The following is a 20,867-nucleotide window of genomic DNA, read 5'->3' on the forward strand; positions in this document are numbered from 1 at the left end:
ACAGTGGGTGACGCTGTGGTCTAAACCACTGAGCCTAGGGTTTGCCAATCTGAAGGTTGGCGGTTTGAATCCCCACGACAGGGTGAACTCCCATTGCTCGGTCCCTGCTCCTGCCCACCTAGCAGTTTGAAAGCACATCAAAGTGCAAGTAGATAAATAGGTACCACCCTGGTGGGAAGGTAAAGGGCGTTTCCGTGCGCTGCTCTGGTTCACCAGAAGCGGCTTAGTCATGCTGGCCACATGACCAGGAAGCTGTCTGCGGACAAATGCCAGCTCCCTTGGGCTATAGAGGGAGATGAGCGCCGCAATCCCAGAGTTGTCCGCGACTGGACCTAATGGTCAGGGGTACCTTTACCTTTAACTTTAAGGCTCATAAGATGGTATAATACACACAACGTGCCTTCCATACTCTAAACGCACTGTATTTAAGTGGTACTGTTATATCGGGCAACCAATCAAAGCAAATTATTGTAATTTGATTCAAAATAATTTGCTTTGATTGGTTGCCTGATACATGATTGGTTGCCTGAAACATGTCCAGAAAAATCACATGGCACAGCCTTTCTGGGACTGTACCACTTCAGGACATATAGCAGGGGACAATTGACTGGCTAAATGCTCTCCCACATTAGTATACAAAGCCCTTGACAACTTCGGACCAGTTTACCTATGAAATGACCTTACCCCACATGCAGCCACTTGATCTCTTTGAGCAGCAGAATTGGCACCACTACAGATACCACATAATACCCATTCCACATTTGTAAGAACTCAATCATTTAGTGTGGCATCACCTACACTTAAAAATCCCTATTGATATCAACCAGGTGCCTTCACTGTACTCTTTTTGGCACTTGCGAAAAACAAATTCTTCTTTAGACAAGCCTACCCAGGTGCTTGGGACACGGGTGGCGCTGCAGGTTAAACCACAGAGCCTAGGACTTGCTGATCCGAAGGTCGGCAGTTCGAATCCCTGCGACAGGGTGAGCTCCCGTTGCTCGGTCCCTGCTCCTGCCAACCTAGCAGTTCGAAAGCACGTCAAAGTGCAAGCAGATAAATAGGTACCGCTCCGGCAGAAAGGTAAACGGCGTTTCCGTGCGCTGCTCTGGTTCGCCAGAAGCGGCTTAGTCATGCTGGCCACATGACCCGGAAGCTGTACGCTGGCTCCCTCGGCCAGTAAAGCGAGATGAGTGCCGCAACCCCAGAGTCGGCCACAACTGGATCTAGTGGTCAGGGGTCCCTTTACCTTTACCTTTACCCAGGTGCTTAAAAAGTTGAGGTAATTATATTCTTAGTATTTTAACTTTTCTATGTTTGAAAGCACTGTTGCATTTTTTCCTTTGATTTTCTTGTTGTATCTTTTCGTAAAATAAATTGAGGTTGCTGCTGTTGTCAAGCAGTGTATAGATTTTATGAAATAAAATAAAAATAATAGGACCCATCATATAACACTGTGGAGTCCAGAAGAGAACAGTTTTTCCATGACTTGATAACGATCCTTGAAACACTTAGCCTCAACTCTCTCCTCACAACCATGCTCAACTTGCAAAAAATACAACCTTGAGAAATATGACTTGCCTATAGAGAGTTGAGGTGTTTCTCATATCAAATCCTGATGCATTTATTCTTTCCAAGAAAGCCAGCGAAAGATCCGGTGTGATATCATACACGGTATCAAGCTGTTTTGTTGCATTGTCATAATTGATGAACAATCTCATCTAATTAGAAGAGAGATTAAAGGTGTGTTATCAGGACTGAACTCAGCAGTATACACTAAATGTTCATATCCCATATGATACCTATCTACATCCCCTCCACTGCTCCCATTTCCCTCAATCTCTGCCCAGCAAAGAAGAGTCTTGCATTTTAGAATGCTCTTGATAAGACCTGTTGCCTTGGCTAATTGGATTTAACAACTTATGTGTTCTAAACAGAACACTGTTTTTAATAATAAAAATAAAATATCTACATTTATATTTTGTTTTCCTAAGGAGATCTTAATTTTGTTCAGTGTTTGTTTTATTAAACAATAAAAGTGTGTGAGAGCCAGTTTTGACCTATTATAGCTTCAGGAACTGTTTTTTAAAAAGTAGAGATCATTACAGTACTGTGGATTTGGTTACTGCTAGAATCTTGCTTTCTTTCATGAGTGATATATCTATATTTCTCTCTCTCTTTCTCTGTGTGTGTGTGTACTCAGAACTCAAACTGGTACTGTGATTGAAATCCAGAGCAGTACTTGGAGCCATAAGAATGACACAAACCCGGCCTTATATATTCCAAAACCAATATTCAGGTGAGTACTTCATCATTACTTACTTCATTAGGGTTAATTTTTGTGATTTCTTCCAGTGGGAGGTGAACCATATATCTTCCTAGGATCCATAGGTTGTCTGCACTGACCCACGAAGTAGAATTCTCTGGTTCTGGGACACCACAAAAGAAAAATGCTCATAGACAAGTGAGCATCATTACTATTATAAACGAACAAGCTGGCCTTGCAACAAAATGTTACAGTGAAAAGTGCTTGTATTCAGGGCTCTAGCTAGCCAGCCAGCCAGCCAGCCATGCCATTTCAGTGCCCTCTCCTCCCAGTTTTCTGGCCAGCTGTCAGTAAACATTCTGCAACTGCTGTACATGACCTATTCAGTTCCCCTCTGATTTTTTGGGGGGAGAAAATTCATTGTACTTCTGCAAACCTTGGGGTCCCCACTCCCAAAACAAGCCTGCTGATACCTGCCATACACTCTTGTGCATGGGGATCAGAGCCGGATTTAGGCTTGATGAGGCCCTAAGCTACTGAAGGTAATGGGGCCCTTTATATGTCCAGCTGTCCTTTGTCAACAACCAATTGCCGCTGTTTTTTTGTGTTGAATATATGCTATATGGTAATTTATGGACCTAATAGGTATCTAAAGCCATTTGCACATAACAAAATACCGTATGCATTTTATCAAAGTAATTGTTGAACTGAAATACAATTAAGAAGAAGTATATTAATAGTGAAATACAATTAAGAACAAGTATATTAATAGTGAAATAATTATTAAGCTCTAATTTAAAATGATTGGGGGTCCATTACTTACATCATAGGAGCCTACACAACACAAAACACTGCTGCTGTATGTAGGTTTTATTTTATTTGTTTTTTATTTTATATTTTGGAAATGTACATCCATGTTTTTTTCCTTTAAATTTTCTTGGGGGACCCCCAAGAGAGTGGGGCCCTAAACTATAGCTTGTTTAGCTTATACGTAAACCTAGCACTGATGGGGATGGTATCATTTTGGCAACGTAAGACACAACCCTTAGATAATTAGTTCACTATTAATATACAGAATACGCAACCTAAAGTCAAAACTTGGGCAGCTGCATTTTGAACTTCCTTCAAAGGCAGTCCCACAGGATTACTGTAATCCAACTGAGCAGATCTACTCATTTCTTTGGAGACAGGGTGATTGATTCCAAGGGCAGATTTCAACCAGCAGTGATCTATAGCTTTTGCTCTGGAGCCCTCTGCTGGATTCATGTGCAGTTATTCCTGCCATAGCTCCTAGCATTGATCTAGATATGCTGTGTAGACTGCTGTATCGATCCGTCCCAGAAAACAGTGTCCAGAATCCATATGTCCATTGGGAAACATATTTCCCAATAACAGATTATCTTCTACCTCATTGCTATCGTGTAATTCTTAGACAATTGCCTACAATAAACCATGGCGTGAAAGACACAGTTATTCCCCCAGAAAGATAAACAAGAGGATTTGTCTCTGAGCAGCCGAAATCTCAGGGTTTGGGGTGCTCCTGACCCAGCAACCCTATTGATGGCTGAATGGGAGACAGCTAAACCCTAGAGACTGAGAGGCTAGGGTGAAATCTTCAGGTTCAGGGGACAAAATGGCTGCTGTATCTAAAAGAGCAGAGAGAGAGACAAAATGCCGTCTAGTCAATCCCCATTGATGGTGTTATGTACTAAGCTTGGATCCTAGAATAATAGGCAGGTAGGATCCTAGAATGCAACAACTGATTGGCTTGCAAGAGAAGACCAATCAGGCTCCAGGAGGAAGTTAATCAGCCTATTAGGCTGGTAGGATCGTAGAATGCAACAACTGATTGGCCTGCAGGAGAAGACCAATCAGGCTCCAGGAGGAAGTTAATCAGCCAATCAGACGGGACTCATTGTGTAAATAATGTACTGTACAGTATATAAAAGCCTGAGGTTTTGGGCGAAATTCAGTCACCGTTTTACAAGCTGCAGTAAAGACCATGAAATCACTGCAGGACTCTGAGTATATTTCAGATGGGGAAAAGGCACCTACATCAGTTCCAATATACCACATTCACTCATGGCAAGAAGCTCTTTTCATCCTTCCGTTGCTCAGAGAGAGAGAGTGGGAGGGTGGCCAAACTTGGCATCCAATGAAATCTAAGCATGTTTAAGCAGGGTGGGGGGTGTCAATGCATAAGAGGCAGGGCCAATGCAATCAGAAACTCAGCAGCAGTCACCTGTGTATTATAAATTTTTTGAAGGGGTATTTCCTGTGATTTTTGTAAGCACCATATGAGGAACAGGTGAGTAGATTGGGGCATATGGGCGCCTCATTGGTAAGCCCTTAAAGCAGTAGTTCCCAATTAGTTAAGTACTGTGGAACCCCTGTTTTTCAAGAGTCAAGCCATGGACCCCCTACTTTTGAAAATGTTTATATCTCTCTGGTAGTTTTTGTTGTGTGAACGGTGCCACAGACTGCCTGGGTGGGTTACACAAAACCCTGTGGTCCTCTGACCACCACTTGGGAACCACTGCCTTAAGGGATGTATATGGCACCTGTTGGTTGCTGGTATTCAACCTACCACTGGTATTGTAGGATTTTTGTAGGATTTGTGTCATCCAGTCGTATAGAGCCTTTTGCGCATTTGCTCCTGTTCTGTCATACAGGTCTCTGAACACAGTTGATCTGAAAGAGAAAAGCAGCACACGATGGATGGATTTGACTGAGTTTCCTTTCATTAGCCTGTCAGCCAAAATTCTCCCTCCATCCCCACCCTGCTCTCACCCTTAGTCAAAAGATTCTATATTTGTGAATTAAATCACCCAGCACATTTTTTATAGGATTGTGGGTTTGCTTTGGTTGACTTGCTATTCATATAGGTTATTTCTATACTGATGCTATAAAATAAAACCACTTGTTGCCTTGAATTATTTACAGCCAGAAAAGTAACTTACAGGTTTCGAAAAGCATTTTCTTGCAGATCGTTTGGGAGCCTTGCTATGGTATGGCGTTGCAGGTAGGTCATTGATGATGCCTGAAGGACCTGGCTTAATATGTCCACACATTCCACAGCGTTCAGTATCAGGAAGCACCTTTCCAGAGTAACGAGGAACAATGTCCTGTTTCCTCCTGGACTTTGGAAAATCCTCTCTCTTATGCCAGCCAGATTGATAACAATATTTCCCAACTCCTGAAATCAAAGAGTGCAGCTGTATCAATGGCTAGTAGTCATAGGACGTGGTCATGCAACAAACCGTTGCAGGTGCTCCAGCTAGTCAAGATCTTTTGCCACGCACACCTCTTTAGATGGGTAAAAAGGTAAAGGTAAAGGACCCCTGGACGGTTAAGCCCAGTCAAAGGCGACTCTGGAGTTGCGGTGCTCATCTCGCTTTCAGGCCGAGGGAGCCAGTGTTTGTCCACAGAAAGCTTTCCAGGTCATGTGGCCAGCATGACTAAACAGCTTCTGGTGCAATGGAACACCGTGATGGAAACCAGAGTGCACAGAAACACCATTTACCTTCCTGCCACAACAGTACCTATTTATCTACTTGCACTGGTGTGCTGGTAATGATGAGGCTTCCCCCAAAAAAACACAATGACATCAACACTGACTAGCAAGTAAGGAAGAGATCAGGCTAATAATGGCACAGGTTCATCAGCAAGCACAAGGTCCAGAAGTCAAGATTCTGAGGTATATGAGCAAGCCAGGAGGTTCATAACTGAATGGAAGCTACAAAGATGTCCCAACTGTTGACATGCCCCCTCCAGCCAAGCTTTTAAAGGCCTGTAGCGTGAGCTCATTCACTGGACTCTCTCGCCCTATGGGTCTACTCCAGGTGCACACCTGCACTCCCTCTGGGCAGATGCACCTGGTCCCACATCCAATGGCTGTGCCTGCATCTCAGTCTCCCTGCCTTCAGCTCTGCTGCCACCTACACCTTTTCAGACCTCCATCTGGCTGGCCAAAGCCCTCTTCCTTCCATGATGAGGCTCTGCTCTCTGCTGGAGGGGCAGAGGAGGAAGCTGGGACCTCCATCTCTGACATGTAGGGTCACAAGGGGAGCACCTCTCTTCTGCACCCAGTGATGGCACCAGCATATGTAAAAGAGAATCTAGGCCAAGACCGCTCCAGTCTGCAGCATGCTTTAGCCAAAACCGATTTACCAAATGCTCTTGCTTGCTGCCGAAGAGATACTTCATTGCTGTTTGAAAATGTGGATGATTCATCTGTTGAAACTCTGACAGCAGCACTTTGGGGTGGTATAAGAGGTTGCCCAGGTAATTTTTTACAGACACCTGAAAAACAGGGTAGAGGGGTGGAGAGGATGGATATAACTCATTCAAATACGATTCACCTTGGGTTTTTTTATGAACTTGCACACTGAAGAGAGACACGGTCAAAGATCGGGGCGAGGATCAATTTTTTTCTGCCAAGGCCCAGGTCCACATCTGTAAAGGGCTACATATTAGAGCTAAAAATGGGCAGGGCACTCCTTCATTTTTTCTCTTTTTCTGCAGTCCTTCTCTCTCTCTCTCTCTCTCTCTCTCTCTCTCTCTCTCTCTCTCTGCCACCCGCTTTCATCCAATTTCCCTCTCCTTGCCATGCATTTGAAATTAGGCCGTGTATAACATTTTATTAATTTTCAACAATAATAAAAATAAAAACAATAACAATATAAAATCAAAACAAAACAAATTGACTTCCCCCTCGTCCCTTCCTTGGTTCCATTGTTTATCATTGTATGTGTCCATTGAAAATTTATAAATCATTTGAATTGCTTATGGTCCATTCATAATTAAATTACAAGTATTTTCAAAACCCTGCTAATGTATTAACCTGTGTACACTGCTTCTGTATATATGCAATAAAGTCCTTCCAATCTACCTTAAATTCGTTGTCATCTCATTGGCATTTGACATTAGGCTGAGGACCACATCAACTGAGGCTCAAAACCCAATGAAACCCTTGGGTGCCCCCTCCAGCCTTGGGGTGGGGAACCTCAGTCCTGTGGGCCAAATGTGGCCCTCTAGGCATCTCTGGGTGGCCCTTGGGACCCATCACCAGCCCTGCTCTGTGCCCTACTTTGATTGCTTTTGCCTACCTGGTATCTATCCTTGAATTGTGATAATGCATTAGGAAAGTGCAGCTTCAATAGATTTGGCTTTTAACATGAAATTAATATAATTTCTTCCCCATCTCTATAGCTAACTCAACAATTTTTCATTCCTAAATGTACATCCAAAACAAAGGTAGTTATGTTCCAAAAGTCCAACCAATTGTCACAAAATCCTGACAAGCGTTCTGAATTTGCATGCAGAAGGTCCCTGGCATCTCTAGGCAGGGCTGGGAGAGACCCCTCTCTAAAATTCTGAAGAACTACTGCCAGTTAGTGTAGACAGCCCTGGGTTAGATAGGTCAATGGTCTGTCTCAGTATAAAGTAGCTGGCTACCCTCCTTGCTATGCTATGAGTTCTTCCAATGAAGAGATCTGAAGAACTCAAAAGATTCCTACAAATTTGTGACATTGTCATCCGTCATCATACAGGTATTTGCCCAGCTTCAAGGTTTGGCGTTTAGGAATTTTTATTTTATTTTATTCCACCACTCACCAGCAGCAGCAGCCTACCCAACCTTACTGAAATATTCTAGTAGCAGAGATATCAGAATGATGCAAACCTGTAGGCTGCTAGCTGTAATTTCAATATCCTGATCATGGAGGCTTGCCATGATTTGGTCAAGCAGGTCAGTTGTCCACATGTTGGTGCTATAGAAGAAAACAGGGGCAATAAAGTATATTCAATCATTTGTTCTGAAATGGTAGTGTTTCTATAACTAGTACATCCTCATACTAACATAGCTATATAGTTTGCATTACTGGGTACTATTTACCTTTAACAGCATTGATGTTTAGATGTCAAGTGCCATTTGGAATCCAGGTGGTGGGCCAAAACATGATTTTGGTGTGACTTTGCCCCATTTTAGGTGTGACTTTGCCCCATTTTAGGCCAAACTGGGCCAAACTCACAAACCTCACTATCCATTTACCATATTTTTTTCCATGTATAAGACGACCCCTATTTTTTGAGCCCAAAATAAATAATTGCAACATTCCGTGTATAAGACGACCCCCAATTTTAAACAATTTCTTTGGGGGAAATATAGTCTTATACACAGAAAAATACAGTAAATACCACATTTTTGTTTGTTTCTACAAATTCCCAGGTAGCTCAAGACACTCTCCACTATTCTACTATACAGTAAAGAACACTAATCAGATGTTACCTTTGAAAGTGAAGTATATCAAGGAGAGCTAAAAAGGGGGGAAATAATCCAAAAGGTTAATACTCTCTTTCATATTATAAAGTGGATTTTTAAAAATAAATGCAAATATAGTCCACAATTACCATTTAGATACTTTCCAGCTATGACTTCTTCCTTAAAAAAAGAGATAGAAGAGGACAAAATGCATGCAATAACAGGGATTGTGGAATGTAGCTAAAAATATCAAGTACCGTAAAAATACTGACCACGGTTCTTTGCAGCTGTGGAGGCAGATCTGAAGGAGGAAACAGTACAAAAAAATGTTAATAGAAACTGCTTTGACTGCAGTGCTGTACGCATACTGACCTGGGAGCAAGTCCCATGAAACTCAATGGAGCTTACTTCTGAGTAGACAGGTATAGAACTGCGCTGCCAGAAACACAGAAACTAAGGCATCATGAACATTGTATATATTAGTGATATCTGCTAATACCGTATTGGCCCAAATATAAGCCACACTTTCCCCCCAAATTCCCCCCAAGCCGCCAAATTTTAAAGGTGAGGCTTATTTGCGGGTGCAGCTTATATTCGGGCCAATACAGTACAATGCAATTCAAGTAAAGGTTTGGGAAGGAGTCTAAGGTGGGCCAGAGAAATTAGATCATTTTGCAAAAGATTCTGCAATTTTTTTTAATGATAGAAAAAGAGCACCCAATCTACTATATATATTTTGGAAAGTAGTTTGTCTGTCTTCCTGTCCTCTATAAGTTTGTCTGCCTCTCAATATATAATCACCAAACTTGCCACAGTGACTCCTGATATGGGGAAGGTGGACTGTTACCATGTGGGCACCCGGTGCTATTTTGAAATGCGAATTTGGTATGCTTTCTCCCATTGACTGGCTCTCTGGATATTGTTGTCAAATTCAGCATGAGGATTCACAAGGCAGGGGTGGCAGTCTTCATTGTTGCTTGCATGCCAGGCGCCATTTTAAATCAAGATGGCAGACCAAAATGTGACTTTGGTGTGACTTTGCCTGATTTTTGGTGTGATGGGTCCAAACTCACAAATTATACTGTTAAAAAACCCACAGTATTTTGGGGTTTCTACAAATTACTGTGCAGTGCCAGTACAGTGGTACCTCGGATTAAGTACTTAATTCGTTCTGGAGGTCCGTTCTTAACCTGAAGCTGTTCTTAACCTGAAGCACCACTTTAGCTAATGGGGCCTTCTGCTGCCGCCGCGCCGCCGCCATGTGATTTCTGTTCTCATCCTGAAGCAAAGTTCTTAACCCGAGGTACTATTTCTGGGTTAGCGGAGTCTGTAACCTGAAGCGTATGTAAGCTGAAGCGTATGTAGCCCGAGGTACCACTGTAACTCCTAGCTAGCAGGAAATAATTCTTTTGAAAATTAGCTCTGTGAAAAAGACATATACCGTAATTTACACATTTAAATGTTCCTGCTCAAAAGAACATCTCATCTCTTAAACACTATCCAGCCTTTTAAATGAGGGCAGTTCAACCCTCGGTCTGTTCAGTGGAATTGCCACCATTTATTTGTTTGTTTGTCTCCTACTTCATGAATAGGATTGCACTGCCCTTAGTATTTTAGTAGGAAACTTGCTTCATTTTCCTCAGTATTACTGGATTCCACTTTAATAAGCCGTAAATTTCTTCACAGACAGAATCTCTCTGTGACGCACAAAAGTATTTCATCTTACCTTGACTGATGTTCTGATGACTCGAAGCCTCTGTAGGATTTGTTAACATCAAGAAGAAAAATATCCTCAGGGTTGGGGTCATTTTCCCTGTTGCCTTATGGTGTTGAGATAGCCAGATTACAAAAGAAAGAGGAAGAAAGAGGTTTCACCCAGCTTTGTGATTTGAACAAAATAATATCTGCATTGCTTGTTGCCATTGTATTGTTGCCTGATTGTAAAATTTTGGTAGTTTTTTTTTTTTAAATTGCAGCAAATTTAAGAGCTTGGACACACACAGTTTTTTCTTTTGATGTTTGATGTTAACACATGTTACTCTGGCTCCATCTGCACAATACATTTAAAGTGGTATCGTACCACTTTCAATAGTCATGTCTTCCCCATGGAATCCTGGGAACTGTAGTTTGTTAAAGGTGCCGGCCATTGTCTGGAGACCCCCTTTCCCCCCACAGAGCTCTAATTCCCAGAGTGGTTTAACAACCGGTCCCTCTTCTCGTCCTACTAGCCCCGGTGGGCACCAGCCACCACGACCCCTTTCTCTCTCAAACTAGAGGGAATGTCTCTCCTAAAATGGTCCTGGCCACCTGCAACAAGAACTTGTATTACTATGACCAGGGCCAGCCCAAAACATTTTGGCACCTGAGGTGAACCACAAAATGGCACCTCTCTCCCTGCCAGGCAAGGAGGAGTGAGTGAAAATATATGTCTGGAACAATTGGCAAAGGATGATCCACATCAGGATCTGCTTCCCCTGTGTATCATGCTGCCTGAGGCGGTTGCCTCACCTTGCCTCATGTGTGGGCTGGCCCAGTCTACAACTAAAAAAAAGAAAAAAGATATAAGGATCAATTTCCAGCCCCATTTTCTTTGTGAGTTAATTGTACTTCAAGGACCTGCCCCTGGCTTTGTATGTGTAAGATTCCAGCCTAAACCAAATTCACCTGGCTTGATCATTTTTTCCAAATGTGGGCTGACCCTGTTATTTGTTTATTACATAATTTACTGCCACTACTCTTCAAACAAATTGCCCAGGAAAGTTTATCTATCTATCTATCTATCTATCTATCTATCTATCTATCTATCTTCTATCTATCTATCTATCTATCTATCTATCTATCTATCTATCTATCTCTATCATAAAAAATTAAACAGCTGAATAAGACAGTTTTACCATTTCCTGCAAGCCACCCTGAACAGGATCAAAAATATCATGGAGCTTAAAGGTAAAGGTAAAGGACCCCTGGATGGGTAAGTCCAGTCAAAGGCGACTATGGGGTTGTGGCACACATCTTGCTTTCAGGCAGAGGGAGCCAGCGCTTGTCCACAGACAGCTTTCCAGGTCATGTGGCCAGCATGACTAAACCACATCTGGAGCAACGGGACACCGTGACGGAAGCCAGAACGCATGGAAACGTCGTTTAGCTTTCCGCTGCAGCTGCACCTATTTATCTACTTGCACTGGCGTGCTTTTGAACTGCTAGGTTGGCAGGAGCTGGGACACAGCAATGGGAGCTCACCTTGTGGCGGGGATTCGAACCACCGACCTTCTGATTGGCAAGCCCAAGAGGCTCAGTGGTTTAGACCACAGCCCCACCTGCGTCCCATGCATCATGGAGCATAAAATAACCTCAACAATAGTGTGATTGAAGATTATGAGCATCTGATCATGGGAACCAGCTTGATTTATTAGACCCATCCATCTTCGCTGTGTGGAAAAGCTACCCGTACTCCCCTTTCAGCTAGTCCATGGGGAGTTCTCCAGTACATCTGTGTCATTCATAGGTATTCAGTTTCCCTTACAATGAACTCAGTTGTACTTGTTTCTGCCTTTGCCCTATTAATTTGCACGGCATGGCTTACAAATCCAGTCCTCCACTGACAAATTCAGTCCTCTGCCTTTCCTGCTTTTCTGCATTTTAAATTTTTATTTAACCAGATTTACATACCACTTAATAAAACAACAATAGCCCTCGAAGTGGTTTACATGAAATAATATAAAATATTCAAAAGAAAATACCAATAGAATCACCAGACTTGCTTTTAGACATTATCGAAATATGGATAAAATCAACAGTTTTGGAAGCAAATGTGCTTCATAAAAGTGGCATGCCATGCCACTGTAGGATTGCCTAAACCAAAAAGTTTTGAGCGGATGTCAGAAATGGTGCAATGAAGGCTAATATCAATAGACTGGGAGCTCCAGAAAATAAGTACTGCCACATTAAATTGCTGATACCTCTCAAGGGCAGAACAAACATACATGGTGCTTGTAAAAGTGCCAGTTCTGCAGATCAAAGTGGTAAGAGTGGACTCATCTTTCAAAGCAGTCCTGCAATCCTATGCATGCTTACTTATGCATGTTTCTAAGTTCCACTGAGTCCAAAGAGACTTACTTCCAAGTAAGCAAGCCTGGGATTGTAGCCTCCCTTGTTCACCCTGTATCTACTGTTTTCCTTTATATTTCATTGTATAAAATTTCCAGCGACAATAAATAAAAAATGGGCTTGAAATATAATTTTTAGGGTTGTAGATGTGACACAATTCCTTCAATTAACATTTTTAAAATTTATTATAGTAAATAGTCTCTGAACTGGGTGAGGAGCTTTAACTCTTTGCCTCTTGATGGGGTTTCAAACCCACTTTGACTCCTCTCCAAGCCTGCTGTTTGCATTAGAATGAAAGCTTCTATTGGCACAACAGTGGGAGGGAAATAGTTGTAAGCCATCCAGAAAACTTTATGTTATGGGGGTGGCACCAAATGTCACAAACAAAACAAACAATTGACACCTCTAAGATTTCGGCAAGCACTGCTCCCCATTCGCACACTTATTTCTTTCGCTTTTGCAACAGTGAGGACTAGAATCTTGTTTTGTTTTAAAACTGTGCGTCACAGAAGAAATCCCGAGGCTGTTCCAAATCGCAGAATACACAGGGGAATTTCTTTTTTATAAAAAAGTAAGGAAAAAAGAACAACATACAATCCAACTTGTACTCAGAAGACCTATCAGGTTTCTTCTCGGCGATTATTTTGATAGCAGATCCTGAAACAAAGAAGGTAAAACTACTGCAAGTTTTATTTGCCTTTTGAGTTCAAAGCAGCAGTGGGAATGAATTCCTAGCCTTATCGCTGGATTGTTTGAGTGAAACAGTGCCCCGGTGGAAGCCTTTGCACTGATCTCCAGTTGGCATTACAACCCAGAAGCAAGGATAAAGGTGCACACAGAGAGATACCTGTCCTCAGCGTCTCCCAGATGTGATTGCCAGTGAGAAGGAGCTCTCGAAATTCTGCAGGGCTGGGGTGATGGAGGGAGTGGAGGGTGGGGGGAGAGATCAGTTGAGAGGACTACTTGCTGTATTTAATAGTAGCAGTTCTGCTTTGCAGCCAAGGTTGTCCCACCCATATATCTGTGCCAGGGCAATGTTTCCCATCCACCACGGACCACCTGAAAATTGCTGCAGGTCCTGCCCTAGCACACAGAACGATTTTCCTGCTTGTTGTAGCAATTGCGATGAGCTGCGCTACTTTTATTTCTTACACATCGTGTATTGTTGCATTAGAATCCAAACTGCAATGCAATTAAACGCAACCTGGAAGAACCGAAAGGAGCAATGAAAAATATAAATATGAATATTTAATGCGACTGACGTGCTGTCCAGCTTGTCACCAGCAACAAAACCACAGACACGCCATGGGGCGTCTGAATGATGCTTGCAGACCACCCATGGGCCACCGTTTGGGAACTGCTGTGCTAGGGAATGTAAGAGAGAGAGAGAGTTGGGAAGGGAACCTGTGCCATCGCTGTCCTATATGGTGATGATAAGGTGGCTTGACACCAGGGATGAAAAAGAGGGTTTGTTTCACCCAAAAAATAGGGCATCAATTTGCATGAAATTTGTATATGCCTATTGCAAACTAATAATTTCTATAATTTAAGTACAGTGCATCTCATCTGAGTGGAAAAAGCACCAGGCAGCTTGCGTACTCAGTCTGCTGGCTGTAGATGGACAATTACGAGGGTTCCTTCTCCTCCTTTGTATAATTCCTTAGTTTCAAGCCAGGCTTGTACTGGGCAAACCTCAAACAGAGGCAGTGTGGTGTAGTGGTTAGAGTGTTCAACCAGCCATGAAGCTCACTAGGTGGCCTTAGGCCAGCAACTGCCTCTAGACCTACCCTACCTCACAGGGTTGTTGTGAGGATTAAATGAGGAGAGGGGAGTACCATGTACATCACCTTGAGCTCACTGGAGAAAAAGGTGGGCTAAAAATGCTACAAATAAATAATAAACAAACCGATAAATAAATGATACCTGCAAATAGAGGGCTGTCCTCCGTAAAGCAGGGCACAGGGCCACCCTATGTACTGAGCCAGCTTGAAAGTTTGTTAGCTGAATTTCTGGCAGTTTCATGGATTATAAGCATCCCCAGAAAATATATCGTATGTTCCTGATTTCTCTCCCCAGCCACAGGTTTTGTTTCCATCATCTCTGACAAATGAATACTGTACCATTTGGAATTATATTCATTTATGTCACACAAACTTATGTCCTTGTATGTTAGAAAGCCCCTTATTTATTTGATGCCAAATGTCAAAATAAAAATTAAAAGAATGGGAAACGGAAGGATTTGATTCTGTTCCTTTTGAGCAGCTCAGCATCAGAGGGGGAAAAGCGACACCTTGTTTTACTTCAGAAACTTTGACTGGAAGAAACCAAAGCAATAAAGACAACCAAACAACAAACCAAACATTATTTGCAAGCGTTTAAAAAAGAGGTATTACTCTATTTGCAATGGTAGTGGAATGAAAAGGCAAACTTCACATTGTGACTTACCTTATGCAAAATCTGTGAAGGTCAAGTTCTGAGAATCGTAAGTAGCTATTTTTCTCAGCTCCACCACAAATTCTAAGAGGTTTACTTTTTGGAAAAAGAGATTGCTACAAAACGCCAGTTCTGCATCTTGGAAGGTGAAGACAGACAAGGAGACTGGGAAAGAGGCTCAGGTATACAGAAGAACAGAAGAGAAAGTCAAAAGGCAGCTGAGAGGCTATAAAAAGAGAGAAAAAGGGAAAGAACATGAGAGGGGTTGGATGTCAAAGAAAAAGTGACTTGAAACAAGAAAACTGACCTGACTCTGTTTGTCTGCTGTTCCTTTGGGGCTTGCAGCTCAGTGTCCTGTTAGCTTCCAAGCAAGGCAGTCGGTCACCCGAGAGATGGAAAAGGACTGCCCTACAAACAAGGGCAAAATATTCTCAAGTACTACTCTCTGCATTTAAGGTTCGAGAGATTTGGGGGCAATGCTAACCCAGAAAGCCCGCTCATAATATCAAATTGCCAGGAAGTGCCCTAACAGTTTCCATCAACAACATATACTTTTATAAACTTATTTTGAAAGGGCACATTAAAAAGAGTTAATAGGTATTCTGTATTTACAAAGCTGTAGTATCGAAGTTATGGGATGCAGGTGGCGCTGTGGGTTAAAGCCTCAGAGCCTAGGGCTTGCCGATCGAAAGGTCGGCGGTTCGAATCCCTGCGGCGGGGTGCGCTCCCGCTCCTCGGTCCCAGCGCCTGCCAACCTAGCAGTTCGAAAGCACCTCCGGGTGCAAGTAGATAAATAGGGACCGCTTACCAGCGGGAAGGTAAACGGCGTTTCCGTGTGCGGCTCTGACTCTGGCTCTGGCTCTGGCCAGAGCAGCGATGTCACGCTGGCCACGTGACCCAGAAGTGTCTCCGGACAGCGCTGGCCCCTGGCCTCTTAAGTGAGATGGGCGCACAACCCCAGAGTCTGTCAAGACTGGCCCGTACGGGCAGGGGTACCTTTACCTTTACCTTTAGTATCGAAGTTGGTTATGGTGTTTGGTTTTCAACAGCAAAGGTGGCAAAAATGAGAAGACAAGCCGCCTTATCGCACAGGTGCAACAACACACACACATAGCTTTTTGAAATATGGCAACCCTAGTGTAAAGTTGAGAGTTAAGCATTATAATTCCATTTTACTACTTCTAAATGAGGTTTAGAAATAGTTTAACACCCTTAATGATTTTTAACTGAGTATTTTAGGCTGCAATTCTATACGATTCTCATTTGCCTGGCAATGCTCCATTGAACTCAATGAGCCTTACCTCTGAGTAGACACATATGGATATTTATTTATTTGGGTGAAAGATCCATTCAGCTGAGCAATACACACAAATATAATCTCACATGGAGCTGTCCTGTATAAATGAATGTTTTCCTCTCCTTTTGCTTTCTGGTAGCATTTCCAAAATTTGGGGAATTAACGATGTGTCTTTCCTCTCTCCACTCATAACTCCCATTTGTTTATTTCCTATGAGGTAAATATCCTGAGTTCCCTCAGTCTTTCTCTTCAAAATCTCGTCACTTTTGTAAGTTTTCTTTTCTCTTAACCCTTTCAAAGTTCAAATGGGAGGCCCAGGCCTGAACAAAGTATCCAGATGAGGACTTAAAATTGCTGAGCAAAGTAGCATGAGCAATGGAATTAGAACTAGTAGGGAATGGCCCTCTGTAATTTATTTGTATGGACATTTTTTTTGATGATTTTCGTTCTTCTTCCGAGAATTTGTTGGCTTGTCTGTGTGTGGGGATGTTGCAGACTTCAGGCGATCGCTTCCAAGCTATTAACAATTGTGTGAGGGAAACATAGGAACATAAGATGAACTTGATGGATCAGGCCAGTGGCCCATATAGCTCAGGATCCTGTTCTTGCTGTGGTGAACTAGATGCCCATGAGAACCCTTATACTACTTTTACAGTTATTTTCCTCATATGTTATATAATAACAATAACAATTTATTACAGTGGTACCTCTGGATGCGAACGGGATCCGTTCCAGAGCTCCGTTTGCATCCTGAAGCAAACGCAACCCGCGTCTGCACATGCGCGGGTTGCAATTCACCGCTTCCGCGCATGCGCGCCGTGTCATTTTGAGCGTCTGAGCATGCGCAAGCGGCGAAACCCGGAAGTAACACCACTCTGTGCGGCTGAATATTAAAAACACAATACAGCATTAAACATTAAAAACTTTCCTAAACAGGGCTGCCTTCAGCTGTCTTCTAAAAGTCAGACAGTTGTTTATTTCCTTGACATCTGATGGGAGGGTGTTCCACAGGTATGGCGCCACCACCGAGAAGGCCCTCTGCCCAGTTCCCTGTAACCTCACTTCTCGCAGTGAGGGAACCGCCAGAAGGTCCTCGGCGCTGGATCTCAGCGAATGATGGGGGTGGTGACGCTCCTTCAGGTATACAGGACCGAGGCCGTTTAGGGCTTTCAAGGTCAGCACCAACACTTTGAATTGTGCTTGGAAATGTACTGGGAGCCAATGCAGATCTCTCAGGACCAGTGTTGCATGACAATTGAAAATATAATAGGGAGGCCAATATTGTCTCTGAGGGTTCCTGGCTAGGGATGAATGAAAACCAATTTCTGTTCGATGTCAGCATTGCAGACCCTCCAAGGGTCCCTATTTTCCAGGGACATCCCTAATTTAGAAACGTCGTCCCAGTTTCTGATTTGATCCTGGAATGTCCCACGTTTCCTTAGGATGTCCCTATTTTCATTGAAGAAATGTTGGAGGGTACAGAGTTATCCAATCCCCTGAGCCGTCTGAAGGCAATCCTGTATAGGCAAGTTTTTTTAAAAAATGTTTTACAGTGGTACCTCGGGTTACATTCGCTTCAGGTTACAGACTCCGCTAACCCAGAAATAGTACTTTGGGTTAAGAACTTTGCTTCAGGATGAGAACAGAAATCGTACTCTGGTAGCGCGGCGGCAGCGGGAGGCCCCATTAGCTACAGTGGTGCTTCAGGTTAAGAACAGTTTCAGGTTAAGTGCGGACCTCCGGAACGAATTAAGTACTTAACCCGAGATACCACTGTATTATGTTTTTATGTATCTTTGAAGCTGTCCAGAGTGCTGGGGCAACCCAATAAGATGCGTGTGGTATAAATAGTAAATTATCATTATGGAATGGGACATCCCTATTTTCATCGGAGAAATGTTGGAGAGTATGGCATCGTTTTTGGGTCTTTGCTGTCCTGCAAGCTGAGAATTTTGTAAAGAAAAAAAGAAAAGAAAACTCATTACAGTTTCACAAGGCAGTTCAAAGGTTGCCTTTCAGATTTGACATTCTCATCCACCTGCCTCAGGTAACAGTTCCTTGAAGTAGCCTGTGGTAGCCATCTTTTTTTGTTTAATCCAAGTTCCTGAGTGAATGAGCTGCCAGAGTGTATTTGCTGTGCTTTCTTGCCACTTAGAGCAGCTGTTGCTACTAAGTTGCTATGAAAAATTGAACGTCACCCCTGGGAAAACGTTTTAAAAACTGTAAGCAATGGAAACATTCAGCAGAAAAGTCCAGAGAACTGGAGACTGCGCCACAAAACCACACACACAGATCTGTGAGATCAGGTCAGTTTGCTCCAAAATGCGTAGCGAATGACTTTCTCAAGCACCCATAGTCTGGATTCCCCCACCCTATCTGTAGCTACAACCCTGGAGTGTTTGCGTGTCTTATTACAAGACTGAAGTACAAATTCACAGGTTCTGGCAGCCAAAATAATGTAAGTTTTCATTCTTTTCAAACTATTTTGTCGAAATGCGTAAAACGCAAAGTCTTTTACTCCTGTTCAGTTTAAGAATGCTTCCCTCTTTATTTATGACAACCACCCTTCTTCGAATTCTCTCCTTTGAGATTATCGCATATATGAAAAGGAATTATTGATGTTTGAAATACAGGCAAACGTAACCTTCAGGGAACGAAGATCAGAAAGCATGAGCTGCACTGCCATCTAGGTAGAAGGAAGGGGAACAACAAGGTTCCCTTCAACATTAGGGTTTTTTTGCTTCCCTGCTCCTGGTTAACTGATTCATGGAATAATAGGCTGCAGTCCAATGCACATCTGAGAGGAAACTCCATGGAGTACAGTGGTGCTTACTTCTGAGTGAAAATTCAAAGGATTATGCTGCCTTATGTTCTTTGGAGAGAAGCAACTGGAGAATTATATAAAAGGAATGTCCAATTCTGAAAGAATGGATCCCCAAATAGTTCCCAAAACAGACCTCTCACAGGTCGTAGAGTTCAAAGGAGCCCAAAGGCAACTTGCTGCTATTGTTGTCTTATATCCTTAGCAGCTACTGAGTCATTTCAGGCCAAATTATTATTATTATTATTATTATTATTATTATTATTATTATTATTAATTATTATTAATAATAATAATAATTTATACCCCACCCATCTGGCTTTCCCCAGCCACTCTGGGCGGCTTCCAACTGAAAATTAAAAACACAATACAGCATTAAACATTAAAAACTTCCCTAAACAGGGCTGCCTTCAGATGCCTTTTAAAAAGTAGGACAGTTGCTTATTTCCTTGACATCTGATGGGAGCTGGCCTCAACGAGATAGTAAACTTGTCCATGTTTTGTACCATTTCAGACTGCAAGGTAGTTTGGAGGCTCATAAGGGGGGAAATCTTCATAGAGATAACACTAGATGTTATGGAGAAAGTTCCCAGCCTTCTTCTCCCCTTGATATGCTCCTTCCCCTTACATGTGATCTGTCTGGGCAGATGCATCTGACTTCACCTATGAATTTGGTGCCAGGCTTTCAATGGCATGACTATGTTCTGCCCCTCTGCCACCTCCTATTGTTCAGCCTCTCCCTCTTGTTAGTGTAATCTATAAATAAGACTTTAAATGATCCTTGCATAGTTTTGCCCCTAGCAACAGGTTTTCTCCCAGCAATAGATCTTCCCCAGCAAAAGACTTCTTTATTCGACGTGCTCAAGAAGAAAGGAATGGGCTGTTGCTCTGCCCAGAGGGGAGGAATGAGTCTCTGTACATAGTTTTACTTTATTTTCCTTAGAAGTTGTAATGTTAATTCTTCAGTAAATAACTTAAGCAGAACTGGAATGGGTGAGGTGTTTATTCCCACATGGGAATTCACCAACAGATGAGCTAAACTGAGAAAAATGATTCTGGAAGACTTGCTGGGAGAGTCTGCGGACTGAAAAAGGAACCCCAAGTGATAGCAATTTGCACAGACACCTCTGCCTGGTTATAGAGTCCTTCCTACTTCCTGATGAGGCTCTGCACTCTGGGTAGGAGAGGCAATAGAGAGAACCAACAGATCTGCTTCCCTCTCTCGGACATCATCTCTGGTTGCCAGCCCTCTAGCTCCTCACCATCTGCTCCTCCTCTGCCTGGAGCTGCCAAACCATGCCAAGCAGTCCATGACAATGAGAACACATGGCAACAGGCCTAATGAGAACAACGCTTAACAGGACAAATGTACTTCTAACGAATGAACAACAAAACCAACAAGGTCTTTTAATCGTAAACGGAAAACAGGGAAATTCCCAGCTTTGCATGCAGGGATGGATGAATCTCTGCAATGCCAGCTTCTCATGTTTCCAAGCTTGCAATCAGTTCTCCACATCGGTTTGTGATGAATCAGCATCTTAGGTGTGTGTTTCTCACTGCATAGCAACAAGAACCTTGGCCATAGCAGTACGCCTGTTTTGTGGGCACAAACACCCTGGGTTTAATTCCTGACATCTCCAGGTGGACTGTGGCAACCCAACCAGATGGGTGCGGTACAAATAAT

General features: G+C 42.8%; 2 protein-coding genes across 2 annotated transcripts in view; one reads left to right on the forward strand and one right to left on the reverse strand.

Annotated features, from left to right (window-relative positions):
* The window catches only part of OTOA (otoancorin), a 43,447-nt gene extending 33,944 nt beyond the window's left edge, over positions 1 to 9,503 (reverse strand). The window contains exons 1-10 of the mRNA XM_079954102.1: positions 9,373 to 9,503; positions 8,798 to 8,826; positions 8,675 to 8,705; positions 8,553 to 8,580; positions 7,947 to 8,034; positions 6,434 to 6,565; positions 5,224 to 5,459; positions 4,851 to 4,954; positions 2,320 to 2,426; positions 1,579 to 1,718 (exon numbers count right to left, since the gene is read on the reverse strand). Of these exons, the coding sequence (XP_079810228.1) occupies positions 1,579 to 1,718; positions 2,320 to 2,426; positions 4,851 to 4,954; positions 5,224 to 5,459; positions 6,434 to 6,565; positions 7,947 to 8,034; positions 8,553 to 8,580; positions 8,675 to 8,705; positions 8,798 to 8,826; positions 9,373 to 9,463 (986 nt within the window). The 5' untranslated portion in view covers positions 9,464 to 9,503. The remainder of the gene's footprint in view (positions 1 to 1,578; positions 1,719 to 2,319; positions 2,427 to 4,850; positions 4,955 to 5,223; positions 5,460 to 6,433; positions 6,566 to 7,946; positions 8,035 to 8,552; positions 8,581 to 8,674; positions 8,706 to 8,797; positions 8,827 to 9,372) is intronic.
* Positions 2,278 to 20,867, forward strand: part of IGSF6 (immunoglobulin superfamily member 6) — a 29,605-nt gene continuing 11,015 nt past the window's right edge. Inside the window, exon 1 of the mRNA XM_079954033.1 lies at positions 2,278 to 2,296. The gene's annotated coding sequence lies outside the window, so the exon portion shown is untranslated. The remainder of the gene's footprint in view (positions 2,297 to 20,867) is intronic.

Source organism: Podarcis cretensis (genome assembly GCF_951804945.1).
Source record: "Podarcis cretensis genome assembly, chromosome: 14".
NCBI classification, from domain to species: Eukaryota; Metazoa; Chordata; class Lepidosauria; order Squamata; family Lacertidae; genus Podarcis; species Podarcis cretensis.